The sequence below is a fragment of the Aedes albopictus genome, chromosome 2 (genome assembly GCF_035046485.1).
Source record: "Aedes albopictus strain Foshan chromosome 2, AalbF5, whole genome shotgun sequence".
Classification (NCBI taxonomy): domain Eukaryota; kingdom Metazoa; phylum Arthropoda; class Insecta; order Diptera; family Culicidae; genus Aedes; species Aedes albopictus.
The window spans coordinates 314,272,309-314,294,731 of NC_085137.1; the positions used below are offsets into that span (position 1 = coordinate 314,272,309).

Genomic DNA, 22,423 nt, shown 5'->3' on the forward strand with positions numbered 1-22,423 from the left:
TACAGCACTGTTAATTTGGTGTGGGAAAGTAGGCCTTTTCCTGGCAGATTTGCGTGAGGTAAAATGGCCTATTACGATGAGAAGTTGCGAAATAGTAGTTTACGCAACAAGGTGCAGAATGACGATTTTTACAGCACGAGTCGTATATTTATCCAACGAGGCTTGCCGAGTTGGATAATTACGGCGAGTGCTGGAAAAATCGAGTTCTGCACCGAGTTGCGTACAACGTTTTTTGCAATTTCATAAATTACCCTTGAGGATAGTTTTCAACAAAACTTTTTCATCAAACTGCATACTGATGTTCACAGCCTATGTTTAAGAAAATCTGATCATAATAGGTTTTATACTGTGCAGTTGTCACAATTTTTCAAAACTGCGTCCAGAAAGCATCAAGAAGTTGACCAAAACTGAAAACAGTGCTGTAATGGTTCATTACGCAACGCAAATCAGTGCTGTAATGAATCATTACAGCACTGTTAATTAGGTGTGGGAAAGTAGGCCTTTTCCTGTCAGATTTGCGTGAGGTAAAACAGCCTATTACGATGAGAAATTGCAAAAAATCATTTTTGCAACTTCTCATCGTAATAGGCCATTTTACCTCACGCAAATCTGACAGGAAAAGGCCTACTTTCCCACACCAAATTAACAGTGCTGTAATGGTTCATTACAGCACTGATTTGCGTTGCGTAATGAACCATTACAGCACTGTTTTCAGTTTTGATCAACTGATTGATGCTTTCTGGACGCAGGTTTGAAAAATAGTGACAACTGCACAGTATAACATGCTATGATCAGACTTCCTTAATCATGGCTATGGGGCTGTCCATAAACCACGTGGTCATAAGGAGGGGGGGGGGGGTTCGGCCAAATACCATTTTGTATGGACAAATAAAAAAAATTGTATGGACAAATGACCACGCGGGGGGGTTGAAAAGTCCCAAAAAAATGACCACGTGGTTTATGGACAGCCCCTATGAACATCAGTGTGTAGTCTGATGAAAAAGTTTGGTTAAAAACTATCCTCAAGTGATAATTCATGAAGGTGCAAAAAACGTTGTACGCAACTCGGTGCAGAACTCGATTTTTACAGCACGAGTCGTACATTTATCCAACGAGGCTTGCCGAGTTGGATAATTACGGCGAGTGCTGGAAAAATCGAGTTCTGCACCGAGTTGCGTACAACGTTTTTTGCAATTTCATAAATTACCCTTGAGGATAGTTTTCAACAAAACTTTTTCATCAAACTGCATACTGATGTTCACAGCCTATGTTTAAGAAAATCTGATCATAATAGGTTTTATACTGTGCAGTTGTCACAATTTTTCAAAACTGCGTCCAGAAAGCATCAAGAAGTTGACCAAAACTGAAAACAGTGCTGTAATGGTTCATTACGCAACGCAAATCAGTGCTGTAATGAATCATTACAGCACTGTTAATTAGGTGTGGGAAAGTAGGCCTTTTCCTGTCAGATTTGCGTGAGGTAAAACAGCCTATTACGATGAGAAATTGCAAAAAATCATTTTCAATATCAACAACTTTCATAGTGAATATTGTCAATTATGTGTAATACTTATTATGGATGCAATGTAGATACTGAAACATTTATGATGCTTTGACAACAACATGCGAATAATTTAACAAATTGATACTTGATAGCCTACAACTCATAATGGTGAGTCTACGCCGATTGTAGTAATCGTTTCCACTGGTCTTAGTCCTGAATCAATCGCTTCCAGTCGCCCTGAGATTTTGGAGCCCCTTAGGGCCGCAAAATGCAGTTGAGGAAGACCTAAAAGGCCAACGTGCGCGCCCTACCACGAAGCCAACGGCTCCTTCCTGGTTCTCTGCTAATATGGTATAAGTTTGTCATTTCTCTGGCATACGAGCTACGTACCCAGCCCACCGCAGCCTGCCGTGATTTATCCGCTTCATTATACATCAGTTAACCGATTTTGTCAGCCCGTTTCGGGGACACATTTTTTGTTCTCCTTAAATATCTAAATAGATTTTCAAGCAGTAGTTTAGTGATGAACATGATTGAATTAGTTAAAATTTGACCGTAAGTTAATGAGAGCAAACAGTTTGTGGGGCTGACAAAATTGGGTTCATACTGTATCGATTTATTTACATACTTGGTACAATTCGTAGTTCATGCAACGCTGCCATATGCCGTGATGCTGGTTAGCAGCGAGTATTGTTCGCAGTTAACGTGCTTACTTTAAATTACTCTTAAATGGGTGTTTGTCAAATTTCCTAAGTATAGAATCCAAACACCTCATGTATGAACAGTTATATTTTTTGTTTGGATGGTTATGGTAGATCTCTATCGCTTCTTCTGAATTACGACGTAAACTCCCCGAACCCCCTTTCAGCTACTAACTAAGTGCTTGAAGCAAACTCATTGAACCCCAAAACTTGAGTTTTTGTGGCACCTTATTGATTAATGAAATAGTAAACTCGTGGTTAGTCATGAGTAAAATCATTCCACAGCAAAACTATTATAAGTTTTACGTTTTGTTTCAAAACCATCATTGAAACAATACTACTGAACTGTTGTGGCTTTTCAGTCTAACAAAAGTGAAACGGTCAGGAGTTTGGCATAGCCGTTTTAATCCTGTTAGACTGAGAAAGCCACAACAGTTCAACAATTCTTCCCAGTCGTAAATATCCTCCAAAACTTAGATAAATTCAATCCATATCTATCTGATTAGGCGTTGGGTGTATAAGCTTTTGATGTTTACTAATTTAATTGTAAAAACTTAGTGTAGAGGAATAGTACAAGGTTATTAACATGAAATTAGTTTCGTAAAATTTCGTAATTTGTCGAATATGAGAAAAAATAAATGAGGCCCGCGGGTGACACTTAATGTTTCAGTTTATCAAGTAAATCTCAAAAAAATGTATATATTACTAAGGTATTTCTTAATAAATAGTTACACACAACACCATATTTTGGATAAGGCATAAAATAACCTTTTCAACATAGACTGCCTTAATTGCAAGGTGCATTGAAAGAAGCTGTTAGGATCCATCGCAGAGCCTGGGGATCAATGTTAATTCCGGTATTTTGCACATATTAAACGAAATAAGAAAACTGGTCGACGTAAAGTCAAATTGGACTAGGCGATTTTTTGGACAGGTAAAGATAAGCCAAGGAATCATAGTATTTCAAGAAATAATGCGCATGCTTTGATATCCCAATTTCTTGCAGGACATTTTCCCATAATCATTGAAAAACAGTTGGTCTGGTCTGATTTAAAGCCGACCAACTGTGAATCTTACTACGATGCCCACGCTTTATGGTACGTTCGACCGCACTATCAGATAGTTCACAATTTCAGAATGTGACTTAGCTTTTTTCTGAAACCACGGTTAATACATCTTTTTTCGAGTCGGGACTGCTGCTTATCAACAAAGAATGTATTTAACGCACGAATACGGACATTCAGCCGGAGACCCGGGTTCGATTCCCGTTCCGGTCGGGAAATTTTTTTTCGACTCCCTGGGCATGGTGTATTACTGCACTTTCCTCACAATATACAAATGCATGCAATGGCAGGCAAAGGAAGCCCTTCAATTAATAACTGTGAAAGTGCTCAAAGAACACTAAATTGAAGCGAGGCAGGCCAAGTCTCAGTGGGGACGTAGAGCCATATTGAAGAAGAAGAAGAAGACGGACATTCCGGAAAAAAATATAGCACGTGTTCAGAAAACGGGTGCCGTAATAGCTAACATAACGGTCATAGCAATCTGGTTGTTACGTCAACTTATCCGTGTAATCATTCATCAAAACGACTGAATGGTCGCATAAACTGACGTACACGTTTTAAATATGGAAAAATTACATGAAACATCTTAAAATCATTGCGGCTCACTTTTTGTAGCTGTAATCCACGAAACTGACAGATTATTTCATTCAAATAGTCGGTGCATATGTAAATCCGGAAAAAATCTATAAAATCGTGTTTTCCCATCAGAGCAGACGTTGGTGGTTACATCGACTATGCGAATATGGGCAGTGACGCCGCGCCGCTTGTAGCCTGGATGCTGTGCGCAGGAAAAAAAATATGACCTTGAGCCATTGTTCCATGCGCGCGGCATGCGAGAGTATTGTTTTACAGTGAGTGTGCTAGTGATCAACCGCAGATGCACTGGCGCGGCGAAGGATGTGTGCTGTTTTGTACTGCGAGGTATGTTGGTATTTTTGTAATTGAATTTGCAGCAATCAATGAGAGGAGAATACGAGTATTTTAAATACATACGGAGTTCCGTAAGATGTTTATTGATAAATCTAGATTTCGAAATGGTTGAGGTTTAAAGCAAAAGAAAGATTGAATCAGACGACGTCTAATTTTGTGAATACCCATAATTTTACCAGAAACTTTGAAGACATCGTGATTAAATTCACTAATGATGAAAGAGAAATACTTTGAAATATTGTGATTAAATTCACTGCGGGTATTGTTGCGACAGTGCAATCTCTGAAAGTGCTGCTGTGTTATTAAAAAAAAAATGCCATGACTTCTTCAAATTTCCAGCACCTATTAAATCAAGTTTTTCAGATGCAACGAAATTTACGCAACGTTTTTCTGTACATATTTTCACAGAGTAACTAGTTGCATGTTTATGAAAAATAGAATTTGAAAAAAAAAACATGTTTTGTGTAGAACATTTGATGTATAGGAAGAATTGCTTTCGTTTTGTATCGGATGGTGCATTCTAGCTATTAATCCACACATTCGGTTGATAATTATCATTTTATCAAAATAAAAAGTCTAGTCTTTAAGACAATCGTTCCTGGTCCTGCGTTGCATGGCACTATCTTAATTTTGATCTACATTCAGCAGACACACCAGAAAGTCCATAATTTAGTTAGGCACCCAACGGTTGTTCATGCAGTTTGGATTTTCCTCACGTTTCGGATCTAGTCTATTTGGATTTAGTTGGTTTGTGACTTCACAGATAGTGCATGAAGGATGTTGTGATTTGATTCACTGAAGACATAAGGAAGGTATTTGTGATTAGATTCACTTGGAACCACGGAAAGATACGTGATTAAATTCACTAAAAAGATGATGAGAGGACGTGAGTATGCCAGTGGTAAAATGCATTGAAGAGACTGTGATTGAATTCACTAAGAGCAGGAGGATGTTGTGATTGGATTCACTTGAAAACCACGGATAGGCATAAGTCATGTGATCCAATTCACTAACATTGTGATGAAATTGACTAATCGGGTAACTGAGACCTCATGGGACCAACTGTGATTAAATTCACTGACTGACTGTCTGAGTAGGAGTAGCAAGGAGTTGGGATTAAATTCGCTCGCTTGCATGCGGAAGGAGAAATAAATGCATTGGAGCAGAGCAGAGGTGTTTGAATTCACTGAGAATGCATGGAGGGACCATAGTCGATAAGGCTGGCGAGAGGCTCCTCAACGAGATCCTGTCGAGAGAGCCTTGGTTCGAATCATGGTCCTGTGGAAGATCTTTTCAAAATATATTTTTTCGCTCTGCTGATATAGGGTATTGGTTCCCTTATTAAGCATTTGGCTCCAATTTTCATCTTACGAAAAACAAGGGATTGAAGCACTGTTTGTTTTGTTTCTTATTTTTGTATTTTCTGTTAGAAGTGAGCACCCATGAAAACAAAAAGAACGGGATCAATCGGGGCCGTAACCTCTTGTTTTCGAATAGGATGAATATGGGAGCGTGAGATTACTGATGACACACATACCCTACGAGTCCAAAAGAAAAAGCGGATCATCCGGCACAGTTGGCCAACCTTCGATAGATGCCGGAAGAGCTCATGAAACACTTGGCAAATCGATCTGGCTTTGTGCCAAAGGGTGGTCTAGCGTCAGAGGAATGAAGAAACATGGAAGATTGTGATTGAACTGGATGACATCAGGAAAGACAGCATTGTTTTTCATATCATGTTTTGGATTGGATTTGTGGTTTTGTTTTTGTGCTAGGAGATAATAAACAACCTTCAAACTGGAAAGAGTGGTTTTCTTCAATGATCATGCTAGTTTCGTGTATCAATTATTTCTGCTATGCATTGTTTAGGTAGCTGCATCGTTGGAGCGGTTGTGCGAGGAAAGGATTGCTTCAAATATAGCAAAACCAGTTGAAAATTTGTATTTCAAGTATGCATTTTTTTGTGTAAACCAAATGAATGTTGTTATTATAATGATCCAGGTTCACGTCTTTGTTGTTGGAGAAAGGGCTTCTGCTTGACAAATGCATAGCCAGAGTGCGATTTGGTGGAGTGCAGTGGGTTGACTGGAATCTAAGGCTACAACACTGAGTGAGATGCGAGTCTGGGTCATCATGAATACTCTACTTTTTTTTTGGATCAGATCTTCAGTCAGTTCTTCTATCAGACTAAAACGGTAACATTTATTGGGTAAAACTTGGGGCTTGTTGTGTAAATGTTTTTGGCATTAGAAACGGGTCCTACAGTGAATTGACAGCGGTCTAATCAGGTATGTGTTCACACAAAGTGAGTTCTGATCCTGGATGCTGTGCGTTTGCAGCCTGATTCATGTAATGGATCTTTTTGGTTTGTTACGTAGTATTGCAAGGTTTGTTACAAGTGTTGCAAGTTTGAATGCAAAGAGTGATTTGATTAAGCGGAGCAGATTTTTATGTTTGAATCCGCGTTGTTTGGAGTGGTTGTACAAACAGTTTGTAGACAGGACCCTGTTATGAATGTGATTAGTTGTATCTGTCCTGTGGTCGACGCGGTGGATGAACGAGCGTTCGGCAAGACATAATGGTGATTTCCTTGGATTCCTTGAGCGTGGAGGGTCTTTGAATTCAGTTGCAAGATTGTCATTGGCAGAGGGTGGTCTCAGTAAAGGACAAACGCCTTGCAATCCTGGTTCAACAGCGCACAAGAACTTCGAATGCACAAATCTCAAGAAGCAAGCTTCGACTAACAGTGTCGCTTTTATTTTGTTCTTGCTTGCTTGTGAAAAGCTTAAAATGAGAATATCAAGAGTGCTGATTTTGTTTTTAATGAGATTTGTGCGACTGAAAATCGATAGTAGATGCAGAAGTCGGCCATTGTTGCGGCCATTTTGGGATTCTTACCAAGTCTATCCTTAACTCGAGCAATGGATTAGGAAGCAGGCATTGTCTTGTTGGTGCATTGCACCGGGTGGAGGAGAGATATCTGCTCTTTAAGTTTAGGTCGGTGCAACATTTTGAGAACTTGTGATTAAATTCACTAGAAGCGTATTGCTGTGATTAAATTCACTGAGGGTGTACAAGTAGCAATGGATTTAATAGGTAACAGGAATCCATTGTGGAGGATGATAAATGAATTAAATTCAAATATCAGTTCAACTTGAGAATATTTTGAGGAACGAATCCAGTAAAGCGAGAGGTCAGTAATTGGATAGGTTCTGCTGCGACAAAGTGTGTTCTGGAAAGTCGTATCACAGAGAGCATCGCTGGTACTGCGGAATAGTGCTGAATTGCGGGATGGTCTTAGAAAAGGATTCACCAGTACACTTTGGAAGACACTGCAGCGGTCACATAGGACGGACACCAGAAGAGCGTCTTTTGGAAGAGGTATTCAATGGGAAAGCATAATATGCTGTTGCCTTCATGCCACGCTGCTCACATGAAGGATTTTTGCTGTTGCAAAGGATATTAGTGGCATCGGGGTCGTATGGTTAATGTCATGACCCACGTGGCCGTGTTATGATGTGGAATGCTGGTTCGATTCACGACGCAGTCGTCATGTGGTGTATTTGACTGTGCGATATCTGGTCTGTTGTCTGGTGTCGTGCTCCCTTCTAAGATAAAATGAAAGCCATACAGAGAAAATCAAACGTGTTGATGGTTTTTTTTTGCATAAGTAAATATTCAGAGTGACTGAAAGCAGTTCATTAGACCAAATGAAGAACGGAACCACAATTCCACGATATCTAATAACAAGTGATAATTTGTTGGAAGATATTGATAAAGTCGTATTTTCGGAACTTGAATATAATATCCCTTTCGTGACGGAGCGCAAAAAAGTGAAATCTCCATACAAATTGCTCAACTTTGGCTCTCCAGAACTCTTAGATTTCCCAAAAAAGTAATTATTATTTTTACTCATTTGAAAGAACTACCCTGGTAACCATTAGCACTATATTTCGCCACTTTTGGCACACAGGGCTATTAAGCGGCCAATATAAAGCGTGTCAGCTTCTTAATAGCATTATATTCGCCTCCAGGTCGATTATAGTGCCTCGTGGTTACTTGGGTACTCTTTATCTTTTGATTTCTAGCGTTGACTACGTAGATAAATCGGAAATAAATAATATGCGACAGATAAAACTTTTTCTTAAACGTTTTTGCCCACTTTTTGTTTACCTTGTTGTGGTAAATTTTACAGGCAACGTAAACAAAAGTTTATTTCACACATACAAGTATAAGTAATGGCTGAATTAGTGGAACAATTTACATCATATAAAACAAAGTCTAAACAGATGAAAAAATATACAAAACTGTTACCGCTCAACAGCACAATTGTGTTGGTTCGTCACGAAAGGGATATGCGTGTGTTAATGAGTATTGAACCTATAAGAAGGAGTAAGTGGAACAACTGCTAGAGAAAAAAAATACTGTCAGAGTATTTGAACTAACTGTGTTTGGTCGTGGTTGTCTGCCGTTACAATTTGTCAGATGGTGATTGGTGCTTAGAGAGGAGAGTGTCACGCTTTTGATAAGTCATTAGGGCCGGTCGATTGTTTTTTTGGTAAGGAGACACATGTTACTGTAAGGGGGGGGGAGAGACGGAGCAGCTTTGCTTCGGAAGTGTTCACGATTGTTTGAAGGATGATACATGCCGATCAAGTAGAAGTTAAGAAGTACCAGTAAGTGTAGTTTATTTATTGAGTGCGGCATCGAATCACTACATTGAATTGATGATTATCCCATATGACGTTTAGACGGTTTTGATATTCAACGGTGTGAAGTATTAGTAAAACTTTAGAAATCTCTAAGACAATGTACAAATTCAGATTATTGAAAGGGAGATGTGGTGACGAGCGTCTTACTCATTCACCTTCATACAAGGCATTCGCGCGCATACGCGCACCTGCGTGAAGTCTTTGTAGCCTTCCCACTCTTCGCAGCACAACAGCAGAACAATCAGTCTTATATACACACTCGCGCTTGCAAGACGCGGTTACCACACCTATAAAAATCCTTGAATAAATTTTAGGGGAATCCCTGAATTCTCCTAGTTAGAGGTATCCTTGGATATTATAGGAAGATTCTCTGAAGGAACTTCTTCTGTAGAGATTTCTAAAGTAACTTCTGTTGGAATCCCTGAAGAAATTCAGGATGAATCTGCAGGTGGCATTTATGAATCCTCCTGAAGAATATTCAAATGGACTTCTGGAAGGATTCCTGAACTAGCTCCTGTTGAAATAGCTTAGGGAACTTCTGAAGGAATTCCTAATGAACACCCGGAGGCACTGGCGTAACCACGGGGGGGGGGGGGGGGGGGGGGAAGTTGTTTAGGGTTAACCCCCCGCCCCCCCCCCCCCCCCCGCAGAACCACATTTTTTGAAAAAAAAATTTCAAAATAAAGCGCTTTGCGACGAAAAAAATTTTCGGCTGCGCCGCTATTTTCAAACAACGAATACAATTGCTCATTAATGTATCCAGAATGTTAGTGACAAACCAAAAAAGGTATCATTGACCGTTGAAAACCCCTCCCAGAAACAATTTCTGGCTACGCCACTGCCCGGAGGCATCCCTGAATCATCATGGAGCTATTACGGAGATCCCTTAACAAACTCCTGGAAAGATCCCGGAGGAACTTCTGGAGCAATCCTTGAAAGAATTCCTGAAAGAATCTCTGAAAAATTTTCATGAGGCTTCCCGAAATAATTCCAAGAGAATTCCCCGAAGAAATTTCAGGGGGGGATTCTTGAACACATTCAAGGAGCGATGTTAAAAGGAATTCCTGTAGGACCCTTGATGAAACTTCCGGATTAATCCATGAAGGATCTTCTTGAGCAATCCTAACAGAACGTCACGGAGGAGTCTCTGAGGAAACTTCTGGACTAGTTCCTGAAGAAACTCCTGTATGAATTCTTGACGGAACTTCAGAAGAAATCCATGAAGAAACTCTCAGACTAATCTCTGAAGGACCTCCTATAAGAATCCCTGAAGGATTTTTTGGATGAATCTCTGACGTATCCCTGAATCCTCCCGAAAGAATGTCTGAAGGAACTCCTGGAGTTTTCCCTGCCGAGATCTTCCTGAGAGATCAACGAAAATAAATCAATGATAAAACTTCTGGAAGCGTCCCTGAAGGATTTCTGGAGGAATCCCAGGATGATCTCCAGGAGGCATCACTGAATATTCTGAAGAAACTTCTGGAGAGATGTAAATGGTGAATAATTAATACATTCTAATGAAAAATAAAAACAAAAGTTCTAAGAGTTGCGAAATCAATTATTCTAGTCAATCATTTATGATAGTGATCGTGAGATTTTTTTTTTTATTTCAACTTTATGTAAACTTAATTTTGTTCGTGCACTGATCACCGGAGCGAAAAATGAAAATCGGCGGCGTGACAAACAGCGGCGTATGGCGCGCCGCCGATACCTTGGTCGGCGTTGGCGTGGGACACTAAATATAAGCCAAAAATATAAAATTTTCAATTGCCCAGGAGAGAAATAAATACAAAAATGCTCACAATGCTTCTGGCAATCTATCTTATATATTATACTATAATTATTTGCTTCGTACTTTTGGTATTGGAATAATGATTGCTACCCAGTTTTCTTTGAGTTTGTCTAAAAACTCTAATTAAATATCTTGGTTCCATGATTTCAAAAGCTATCTAACCCTCATTATTCAAATAGCTTAGTCTACTCCCGATTTTATCACGTTTTGGGACCTTTTATTTTATCGTCCTCTGAGGTTTCCACAACGACTTATGTGTGGATCAACGCTGCATACAAGCAGTATTCAATTACTGATACTTTCACTTCTTGTTGATCATCTTCTTCCTATCATTATGTATCTAATGGAACATAGTCTGCATCCCATCTTAAGAATGAGCACTTTTACAGTTCTTGAAATCACGAAGAAATATTTGCTGGAATCTCAAGAAAAAACATATTCCTCGAGAGAAAACAAGATTTTCTAGAAAAAAAAATCGGAAAGGCATTTCGGAGATACTCTTTAAGGATCACCGCAAGGAATCTCTGAACAAATCTGAAAAAAAAAATGATGAAAATATCTGAAGAATTAAAAAAAAATCAGACGCAAGCCCTGATGGAATCACAGGAATAACGGAGACGAATCTTTGAAGAAAGTTCGGACATCTATTTTGGAGTAAAAACCTGAAGAAATATCACTGAAATTCAAAAGATATTGGTGAAAATCGGAAAACTACTGAAGGATCCTCAAATCCTTGAAAATATTGCTGTTGGATTTCCGAGAAAATCATTCAAAATATCTCAGGGATGTCCAGAAAGTAATTCTTAATCTCCAAAGTAATCTATGGCAGAATCCTAAACAATGTTGGAGGATTCCTGAGAAATATCCATGAAGGACTAATGAAGGAATGCTGAAATAGTTATAGAATCCCTGGGAAATCCAAGGAAAATCATGGGAAGAATTTTGAAAAGAATCCCAGGAGGATTCTCCAGATGATTTTTTTAGAAATCTGTAGAAAACTGCTTGTAGAATTTCGGGAGATATCCCTACAAGAATATGTGGAGGAGTTCTTGAACGAATTTCAGGAGAAATCCTGTGAGAAATTCGCAGATAAAAATTTGGAAGAATACTTCTAGAATTTCTGAAAGAAGTGGGGGGGGGGGATTCGTAAAGGGTATCCATGGAGGATATCCAGAAAGAATTGTTAGGGGAGCTCCAGAGGAAATCACTGAAAAAATCTTTGGCGAACGTAAATTTTAAGAAATTTAAAAAAGTCGAGTTGATCCCCATTAACACTTATTGGAATTTTGGAAGGAAGGTAAAAAAATTGTGACTAGGTCCCCTGAAAAAAATCCCTGGTGAAATCCCATGATGATTGCCAGAAAGTAAAAGAAAACTTGTAGATTTCGTCGTAGAAATCTAGGACGGAATTTTTGAAAAAAAAAAAAACAAAAAACGAAGAATTCCAAAAGAAAACTCTTGTATGAGTCTCGAAACATGTTACGCAAAGAATCCCGTGAAACAAAGAGGCATCTTTGAAAAAAAAAAAATAGAAAACAATCTTTAAAAAATCTCGATGCATCCGGAAGTTAGCCAGATGGAACCGATGCGGAGAACGCACGAATATCAAGCAAGATAATACTAAAGGAGACGAGTTCAATTTCCAGTCGGTCCAGGAAATTTTCGTAATGGAAATTTGGTCATTGTCACAGGAAGCACTAAGTTAAACACTGAGGAAGTGCTCATAGAAAAACCGAAGAGCATGCTTTGTGCCAGAGCATCTTGAAGAATCCCGAAAGAAAAGCAATGGATTCAATTAAGTCGACAATGAAATCGCTGGAGAAATCCTGGAATCTTTGTGGAATCGACTATTATAGTGATGTGTGGGATTGCCCGTAAATTACGTCATGCCATTCAGAGAGCAGGTAGTTGTGCATTCATGATTCTATATTAAAATGGTTACATAGAGAAAGTGAGTTCAAATTTATAATAGTTTGTGTGGTGTCTCTCACGTCAGAAATGTCTATCGCAAATTTGATTATTGAGCCAAAAGCAACTAGTAATAATACAGTTCAAATATGGGAAATAAAAATAATTTTCCGATTTTTTCACTGTTCCTGTTGACCAAACTTTATTGAGGAGATGATAAAATTGGCACATCACTGTACTTTATTGAGCTTATGACGGAGTAATAGATCGTTGAAGGCATTTAGGTGCACTCCTGGAAAGTACTGAACCTCCAGGAAGCATTTCTGAAAACAATATCCAGTTGAAGTTGTTTTGAAAAGTTGAAACAAAAAAAAATGACACATAAGATTTGGAAATAAGTTTTGTTGAAAATCTTAAATTTATTTTCTTTACTACTTTACTCCTGGTCTTAGCGAATTAAAAAAAACAATAGTAGTTCTCAGGCAAGAAAAATCAAATTGATGAGTGTTTAGGGATATTTTAGAAAGTCTCATGAATAGGTAAAACCTACATTATTTATGAACCAAAACTTATCAATTTTGAAAAAAAAAAACCAAATCTGGAAGAGTTTCAAATCATAGCAAATTTCACAAAGAAAAATATATTTCCACAAAAAGAAATGAATGGATAAAAGTGAACAGGAAATTCCACGTGAAATTTAAACAGAGACTTAAAAAAAATTTCGAAAGGAATTTTTGCAAGAAACAAAACATTTGGCGAATGTTTTGGCGAGCGAATATGAGTGCTTGACAAGAGCGCAACCCAAGTTACAATTTTGATTTTATCAAAGTTTTTTAGCGATTCAAAAGCCCCAACCATAAAACCATTGATGCTGACTTGACAGTCCTCTCAAGCTCTTAGATGCCTCCTATGGTTCACGCTCTGGCTAGTTGGTCCAATCTTAGATCTACAAGACTTCGTATGTATACCGGCTTGGGATTTCTGGTTGTATCATAGTTTTATCTTATCTCCGAAACAACCTTCTAAATAAAACCATCTTCTGACTTGTAAATGTTCGATCGTCAGAATAAATTATGCTTGGTTGTTTATCCAGCCATCAATTGGAAAGATTCCGCTGGTGGAGCGGACCTGGTGTGATGGTTAGAACACTTGAGTATCACGCCGAGGACGTGGGATCGAAAACAACTCGCGACAAACTCGCAAAATGTGAGTTCTTTCTTCGGAAGGAAAGTAAAGCGTGGGTCCCGAGATGAACTAGCCTAGGGCTAAAAACCTCGTTAATACAGATAAAAAAAAAGATTCCGGTCTGAAATTCAAGTTTGTTTTCCTATTAAATACGTGTTAGGAGCAGTGAAGAGAATTGTCAGACAAAAGAGGCACAAAACAAGCAACAAAGAAGGTGCGACGATTACTCTTTATCCCTACTGGTAACAGATAATGACATGATCTCGAATTTTTTTTGTTGCAGACAAAACGGAAGCTAAATTTGTTGCGTACTTTTCAACTCGTGAATAATCAATTATTGCTAACCCAAAGTCGAAATTGTTTGATGATAGAGCTTCACCAGAGTTGCAGTGTTTACCGATTCGAAGTTACCGTTCGAAAATCGCAATACAAGGCTTAAAAATCTCTAAACTCGTGGTGTACGATGTTAATCTCATTATTTTCAAGTTGAGGCAAACTTATGTCGCATGGGTTTGTTTGTCGCAACAACTACAGGTTGCGACATTGTCATTATTGTTGCGCGATGGTTGAATTTTGATTCACTGGTTAGGAGACATCCCAACATACATTTTAGCTGTATAAGAGTTTAACAAACAATTCTTAAGCAAACTTTAGCTTATGAAACTATAATTCAACTATCTTTGTTTCTTGGGATGCCACGTGAAATTTGTGGTGAATGTTACTGTGGTAATGACAAAAAATAAGTTTGCCGCACAAATTGTGCATTAATTGGAAGCTAAATGCACTTAATTTAATTGGTGGAATTGGGTGTAAAAAAGGTTTTGCAACATAGCGGAGTTTCAAAGATATTATGTTATTTTTCTGAAAATAAAAATCCAGAAACGTGTTGAATCGTTAAGTTTGATCTTAAACTGTGCGTGAAATCATAAAATTGAGTAATGACTTTTCAGTATTTACAGGGGGGGCCAACATGTTTGGGATAGGAAACTTCTTTTTCTCTCACAAAAAAGTTCAAAACGCTGTAACTTTCCATAGAGTGCATCAAACATTCTCAAATTTTAACTGTTTGTTGACCTATATGTGCATCCTTGGTATAATTTTGAGCTCGATTGGTTAATCTTTCGCGAAGCTAGAATCTTTCTGGTAAAACACTATTTTTAAGACAACTTATTTTTGAACTGTCATGTCTCGGAAACCTGTGAACCGAATCTAATGAACTTTTGAATGTTTATCAACAATACATTGTTGCTTCTCATGTCATTAAAAAATATGTACTTTTTGAACGTTGAAAAATGTTATCATGGATTGAAACTTTCTGGATCTTTCTCGAAAAAATATATTTTTTTACATCAATCATCAATCGATATAACTTTATTCATCGGGAGAAAATATTACATTTTATAGAGTCGTATTAAGTATCAATATATTGTTGATAAACGTTAAAAATTTAATTCAATTCGGTTCACTGGTTTCCGAGATTGACAGTTCAAAAATTAGTTGTGTAAAAAATAGTGTTTTACCAGAACGATCCTAACTTCGCGAAAGATTAACCAATCGAGCATAAATTTGTACCAATCATGCACATATAATAGGTGAACAAACATTCAAAATTTAAGAATTTTTGATGCACTTTATGAAAAGTTAAAGCATGTTGAACATTTTTGTGTGAAAAGTTGTCTATCCCAATCATTTTGGCCATCCCCTGTACATAAATTATCCCGAGTAGGCGACATATTTTTGTGATAAAACTCTGTGATTCCTCAAATAGGGCTTACCCTCCTGAGGTGGTCATAACTGAGCTCACGATAGAACTAACGGTTTTATCACAGCATTTATTGGACTTTGTTACGGACATGAAATCTTTTGTTGGTTTTTATGCATTGCCTCACAGTTTTGTATATTTGCTTACAAAAAAAAATCTCACCGACAGCAACCGCAAAGGCAAGTTTTATTGAAATGATATATGATAAGTGATAAAACCAATTCATGACTACTTGGACTTAAGCCTTTAACTGAAGATGTTTATAGCAGAAGTTATATGATAGTTTTACGAAATGTCAAAGGTGCAAAGTAAAAAAAACTACCACATAAAACTAATATAGAATAACTAGCTTTATTACATGTTCGTAGAAAACCAGGATAAAACATTAATAAACTTTCAAGTCATGCTGATTGTTACTTGGGGACTGCTATTGTTCTTCTTAAACATTTTATATGTATCAGAATTGATTTACACAACATCTGATATTTGTGGTTTTCATATATGAGGTCCAACATTTCAACCGGTAGATATCTTCCCAAATCTAAATTTGGCAATATCGTTAGTACATCAGGGAGCTTCTGATAATGCCTATGATATTTAGGTGGAAAATGGAATTCAAACTCTCTACAGTTTTTGGTAGTTTATAAATGGTTTTCTATATTTTTGCAGTCCTATAGTTGTACCAGTTATACCAGTAGATAGCAACGTAACACGTCCCAACTTTCATGTGCCATTGCTTCATTAGTTATACTTCAATGCTCACATATTGAGACAGAACGGGTTGAAAATAGTAAGTACATTGATGTATGGTTGTTTCAAAGGCTGCTGTTGGAAGATGCCCGTTTAAATATGAACTCCAAAAACGTGCTCATTCAGAAAATAATTTCACTCCCGAAAATTTTATTATTATATCCCAGCTTCGGATCGAATGACATACTTGGCCTAAATAGGGTACTTCAAATAGCGACATCAATGCCAAACAGGATGAAATCAAATATCCTATTCCAGCTCCTTTCAACTTTTGACGCGGTATACGCCTGATTTGTGCTGCCATGGCTTTAACTTGAAAGCACATAGAGAAGAGACCTTATTTACACGCCACGCCAGGCATTTTACGCACGTCAAGAGCAACAGCTTCCAGCCCCCCGCCGATGCCCTCGCCGCGTAGACCTATATATTAAACTGAACTGGGAGGTTTGTAAAGCGGCTCGAGAAATGTAGTACTCACCTTGTGGAGTTTGACTGCCGCGCGGGGATGGGCTGGGCACGTCCCCACCTCCCTCCTTACGGATTTCGATCTGTCTGTCGGCGCTGGGTCGTGAATTTTCATCTCTCACTGGCGGCTCACTGACTGTTTTTTTTTTCTTCTGCACACAGCGGCACTGAGGGCACTCTGCCGTTCCCGCGGAGAAGATCAAAGTTGGGTGCGGCGCGCGAATAAGGGACGGAAAACTCGCGAAAAAAAAGTCTTGCTGGTGGTTCTCGTTCGTTCAGGCTCACCCGGAAATGCACGACACGCGGATGCTGCTTGCTAACAGCTGCTAACTATAAAGTCTGGACTGGAGTGAGATCTATGCAATCGATGATGCCGTTGCCGTCAGAGGCTCTCTGCACTTCGGCTTTGTGAGTTCGCGCTTCGTCGCCTTGCCCTCTTGAAGGGGGGAGTTGAGGGGTGTTCTTGCTTCATTGTTTATTAACTCAATTTAACTTTGTTCGAGGATTTTTTTGTTTTTTTTTTGTTGGTGTTCGCAGTTGTTTGACTACTTTGGTGCTTGCTGTTGTTCAAACTTCAATCAAGCGGATCGGAAAATGTTTCGATGTGACCACTTTTGTACTGATATTTTTTCGCCGATTTATTGTTTAAAGAGTTCTTCTGCGGATTAATCACTTTTGCAAACTTCAATTAACTGGGAATGGACCGGGCAGAGGCTCGATCGAATATCGAACGTGTCAATCAGTGCTTGTGTTTCGAGACATGGAAGCAGTTGCAATTTTTCAAACCAGAGGAAAGAGTGTAATTAATTTGATTGAAAATATTGGATAGAGGCAGGTGCGAAAAATGATTGAAAAAGAGATTTGAGAGGCTGGCAGAGTGAAGGAAAAAAGTAATTAAAATTGATCAAATACTTTTCGGATTTCCAGTTGTAGAGTAGACAAGAAAACGGAAAAGAGTACCAGCTGGCGAAGAAAAGAATGACACCGGATTCCCGGGACTGGCAAGAAGAGTTCGGAAAATTTCGTGAAAACAAACAAGAGCAGAAAAGGAACAACAGATTGTAGGGGTGCAGATTGAAGGGAAAAGTTTACCACTGCACCGGAAGGAGGAAGAACAAGTTTTATTTAACTAAGTGGCTGTTGATTTTAGCTCTTTTTGTTCTGGAATTCACTTGCACGGGTAAACAGGGGTGATGTACTGTATTAAGAGATTCATTTGAAACTGTTATTAGTGAAGCTAAAAAGGAATGTACACTTTCTAGAACGGGGACACAACTTAAAAAGAAAGCCCAATTTGTATGCTAATTCAGTATTTTGTTAACCCAAAAAGTGGGAACCAAGTTTGGCAAACAAGTTCACAAAAACTCACTCACGATGTTACTCGTACCGCTAGCAACTGACGACTGACACATTGCTCGATCGCTGAACATAAGGTTCTAAAAATTGGTCCCCGTTCTAGATACCTAGGGTGCGGTACTCCCCACGTACACACTTGTTGAAGCACTCGCCTGGCGGCGGAAAAACCGTATGGCTTCAGCGAAAACACACGACAACGACTATGACTATGACTCGGAGCTCGGCCGTTGTTATCTTGGTCCTGCAACAGGCAGCCGTCTCTACACCAACACCAACAGCCACACGGACGCACCAACTCCACGGGAAACCTGTTTGATATCGCCGCCAGCCAGCAACAGATTGCAATAGAACATCAAGACATACACTGAAAACCCCCCAACAATTATATCTTGCTACCTTAGTGCGCAAACTCACCGCAGTTCATACACCATACAACCACCCGCATCATTCCACCGCGACGACCCGAACAACTACGATAAACTCTACCACTTTTTGTCGGGTCGTTCCCCTCTCACCCAAGCTTTCCTACCCCTCCGAGACCAACTTCATCTTCGTAACCATTCCACTGACTGTCCGCCACCAGCTTGTTGCACATCGCATTCACATAATAAGCAACTTTATCATACATGCCGAAGCTTCCCCAAGTCCCTTCCCAACCCAGCAACTCCCAAGAGCCCACGCGACTACGACTACGATTGACAACAACCCATCACCATATCGGAAGCCCTCTCGCACAAGTTCGCAGCTCGTTCATCACGCACAAACGGCGAAGCTTTCCCCCATTCCCTAAATCGATAAATCTCCCTGCCACAACACCGAACGGAGTCCTGCCTTCCCACCGAGCGAGAGTATAGTGCACTAGCGTAAAAACACATTCATTCAGCAAAACTTGGCTCTGCCTACAGCCTTACAGCCTCCGTATACACAATCGTAAGGGCCTGCTGTTGCACTGTGCTCCCCACTAGCACCTGCTCTTGGAGGATTTCAAATTCCAGAAAACAACTGGATTCACAAGTCCAAGTCCATCCTAGGGCGGCCGGTCGGACGTGGACGGAAATGTAACACCCATCCTGAATATCTTTTCTTCTCCGATGCCGAAGTGCTGAATGGGTTCAATCAAGCTTCTCGGCTGATACAGAAGATGGATCCGTCCCGTGGCCTGTAGGTCGCCATGGCCCAGTCCCATCATCGATTGTTGCCACACACACCTACCGGCCGCCGCCGTCCGCTCCGGTCCAACCACATCTGAATCTCTTCCATTGGACTGCTGGTTGGTGCTATGACTGTCTGTGAGGAAAAAAGCCAAGGTGCGCTGCAGCAGAGAAGGGAAGGCCATCTCCGGAGTCAGAAATTGATAAATATTTGATGCTGTTGGTCGCGACACCTAGCGGTTGAAATCACACTTTTTACACGGAAAATTCCTACTGTGTTGACACGCAAAAGCAAAGTATTTCGGAGGCAGGTACACCAACTCAAAAACGGATTCGCAAAAAGATTGTGTTTAACTTGAATGTATTTCGGGGACGCAGTCAAAGTTGCTTATCTCTTAAAACCGTAAATAGGGTATGCGATACAATAGTGGTGGGAATATGTATAATATCATTATGATAATTAAGAATAATTGGTAAAACACCATAATTATGCTTTATAACAGCCTGCAATTGCAAAAACGTCTTTGTAACGTCTTTCATGTAATTGCAATACTGGTCGAAACAACAATTGATATGCTCTCAATGAAACAAAATTTTGAAAAATAAGAGAATTAATCATCGATATGACGTCATTTATTCATCAATTTTGACTATACCTGAAAGTAATCAATACACTTTGAGCCATGGTCTTGCTTTGACGTTTATGCACGATGGAAACGAAATGGGCAGAAACAAAACAAATTGAGTCGATTTTTCACGCCAAAAATTTATCACTTTTCGTGTGGCCGATTTGTTCTGAGATGCCCTTCTCTTCTCTGGCTGCAGCATTGTTGTCGACCATATGGAATGGTCGGCAGTTGTCTTCCATATGGTTGGATATTTTTCGGGTTGGAGGGAAGCTTTCTTTTGGATTTTTGGAATATGATTGGTCAGAGTGTCCGTATGGAAATAGTTTTTCCTGTTTTCGCAGAAATTTTCAACGGTGCGAACCGAAGCTTTAGTTTGGTTTTTCTTGCTAGGTCTCTTTGAAGTTGTGCATATGTTTTCAAATTCTATTGCATTCTGATCTTCAATGAGTGACTAATGCAGTGATAAACACCGTTGATGTGACTTGGTTTTATTTTCCTATGAAGTTCAAACAATGCCTGCCTTCTTTTTGTGTTTATATCATGTTAGAGGGGTTCGTTTGAATATTACGTAACGCTACGGAAGGAGGGAGGGGGTCTATGGTGTCTGTGTTACGCTTCATACAATATTTCAAAATTTGCCATACAAATGTTGTTGCGTGGGGGAGAGAGGGAATCTACCCCAAGTAACACAACTTGTTACATTAATGTATATAATACAGGTTCCATACAAACGTACATGTTTTGTTCGAGAAGTGTGAAACGTACTTTTGTACACTTATATCACCGAAAAAGCGCAAAAAATGGCGGCTTAGAAAACATCTTTTGATGTTGTTAAGATGTTTTTTAATACATTCTTATAACATAAAATTTAGTATCGAATATGTTTTCACCCAACATCGAAAATACTTACTTTTTACTAGCAAAAATCCGCAATTTATGAAACGCACACTGTGCAAATAAATGTGACAGCTATTATATGCTCTTTTCTTGCTTAAAATAATTTTCAAACCATACATTCTATTTGTAATTTACATACTCGATGTTTGGTTAGGCTTAGGGACAAAACGTCGAAAGACAAAACGTCGAATGCCAAAACGTCGAATGCCAAAAGGTCGAATGCCAAAACGTCGAAAGGGACAGAACGTCGAAAGGACAAAACGTCGAAAACGAGTAATCTAAGCAAATAGTGAGTTCTTTATTCTTTTAAAGGATATTCATTCTTTCACTTGTATCTGCCAACTAGTTCAGAGGGGAGCGTTCCTGAGGCTCATTGAAACAACACCTCAGGGTGGACATGTTTCTTGATCAGTTCTTCACGGGTAGGGATTATTCGCACTGTCGTATATAAAAACTCACATCACGTCACGTTAAGTGCAACATTATTTATTCCCGAACTTTCCTGGCCTTTTCTTCTCTAACTTCTTTGGGCTTCTTTGGCCCCTTCTACTGATGGTATTCAGTGTTGCAATTGAACTAAACGCGAGCCAAAAATGAACTGATGGATGTGTCATCAAATCTTATGTGCGTCCTGACCAAGGTGCTGCCCTAGGACTTTGTGTCGCATTTGCATACATGCGTTGTTGCGCGAATATATGCGCCACAATAAAGTGGGACATTTTGGCATCGGGCATTAAGATTCTGCCCCGAAATACGGACTTTCCGGTAATCCACGGTGACCGAACCGGTTCCCCCTCTCAATAGAGAGTGAGTTTCTGAATCGAATCAGCCCAAGATTGCTAGAATTGGTAAAAAATGGTAGAAACATGAACATTTCAGTTTATGCCAGGTACCAGGGTATCATGTTGGCATTTTGGCGTTCTTCGGGTGCAGTTCTTGCTCAAGTTGCGTTCATTTTCGAGCTCACGTGCGTTCCAAATTTTGAACTGAACAATGTTCAAATATGTTTGATCGCAGCGTGCCGATTTTGAACTTCAACGTAAATTGATCGCGTTCAAATGCAACACTGCGAGTGGCACCATGCCAGTGGCGCCTTCCACAAATTTTCAGCATTACGTCATAACTTCCTTCAGGGTGGCTACGATGGCGGCCTTAAGCTATCGTCGGAAGGATCTCTGGCACCTTTAGGGTGGCGATGGCGATCATCGGGTGCATTATTCCTTCAAGGGCGTCTGATTTTTTTACGGCTGTGCCTCTCCGCCATTCATCCGCACGCTCAGAAAACCGTTCTGAAAAACGTGAACAAACAAACGCAAATATGAGAACAAGCAAATATACACCGTGAACTGGAACTAGTTCCAGCTGTCAATATGGAGGTTCTGGAAAACGTGATATGTAGTTCACGGTGTACATGTCTTATTGTTGTTATCGTTGCTATGCATAGATCCAGTTTGTTCCCGTTCCCGTGACTGGGAGTGCACGTATATCGGAACGGATTTTTATGCGTGCGGTATTCCAGAATATGGTACTAGCACAACAATGCCAAGTATCCACACAATAATCTTTACACAGCTGGTGGTTTCAACTCGGGTCTGAAGCATCATAGAGTGCAAAATG

At 39.5% G+C, this 22,423-nt stretch overlaps 1 protein-coding gene across 1 annotated transcript in view; it reads right to left on the minus strand.

The window, feature by feature from the left end:
- LOC134288209 (uncharacterized) overlaps positions 1-19,328 on the minus strand; it is a 186,176-nt gene extending 166,848 nt beyond the window's left edge. The window contains exon 1 of the mRNA XM_062852283.1: positions 16,787-19,328. Coding sequence (XP_062708267.1) covers positions 16,787-16,888 — 102 coding nt within the window. The 5' untranslated portion in view covers positions 16,889-19,328. The remainder of the gene's footprint in view (positions 1-16,786) is intronic.
- Positions 19,329-22,423: the final 3,095 nt, after the last annotated feature.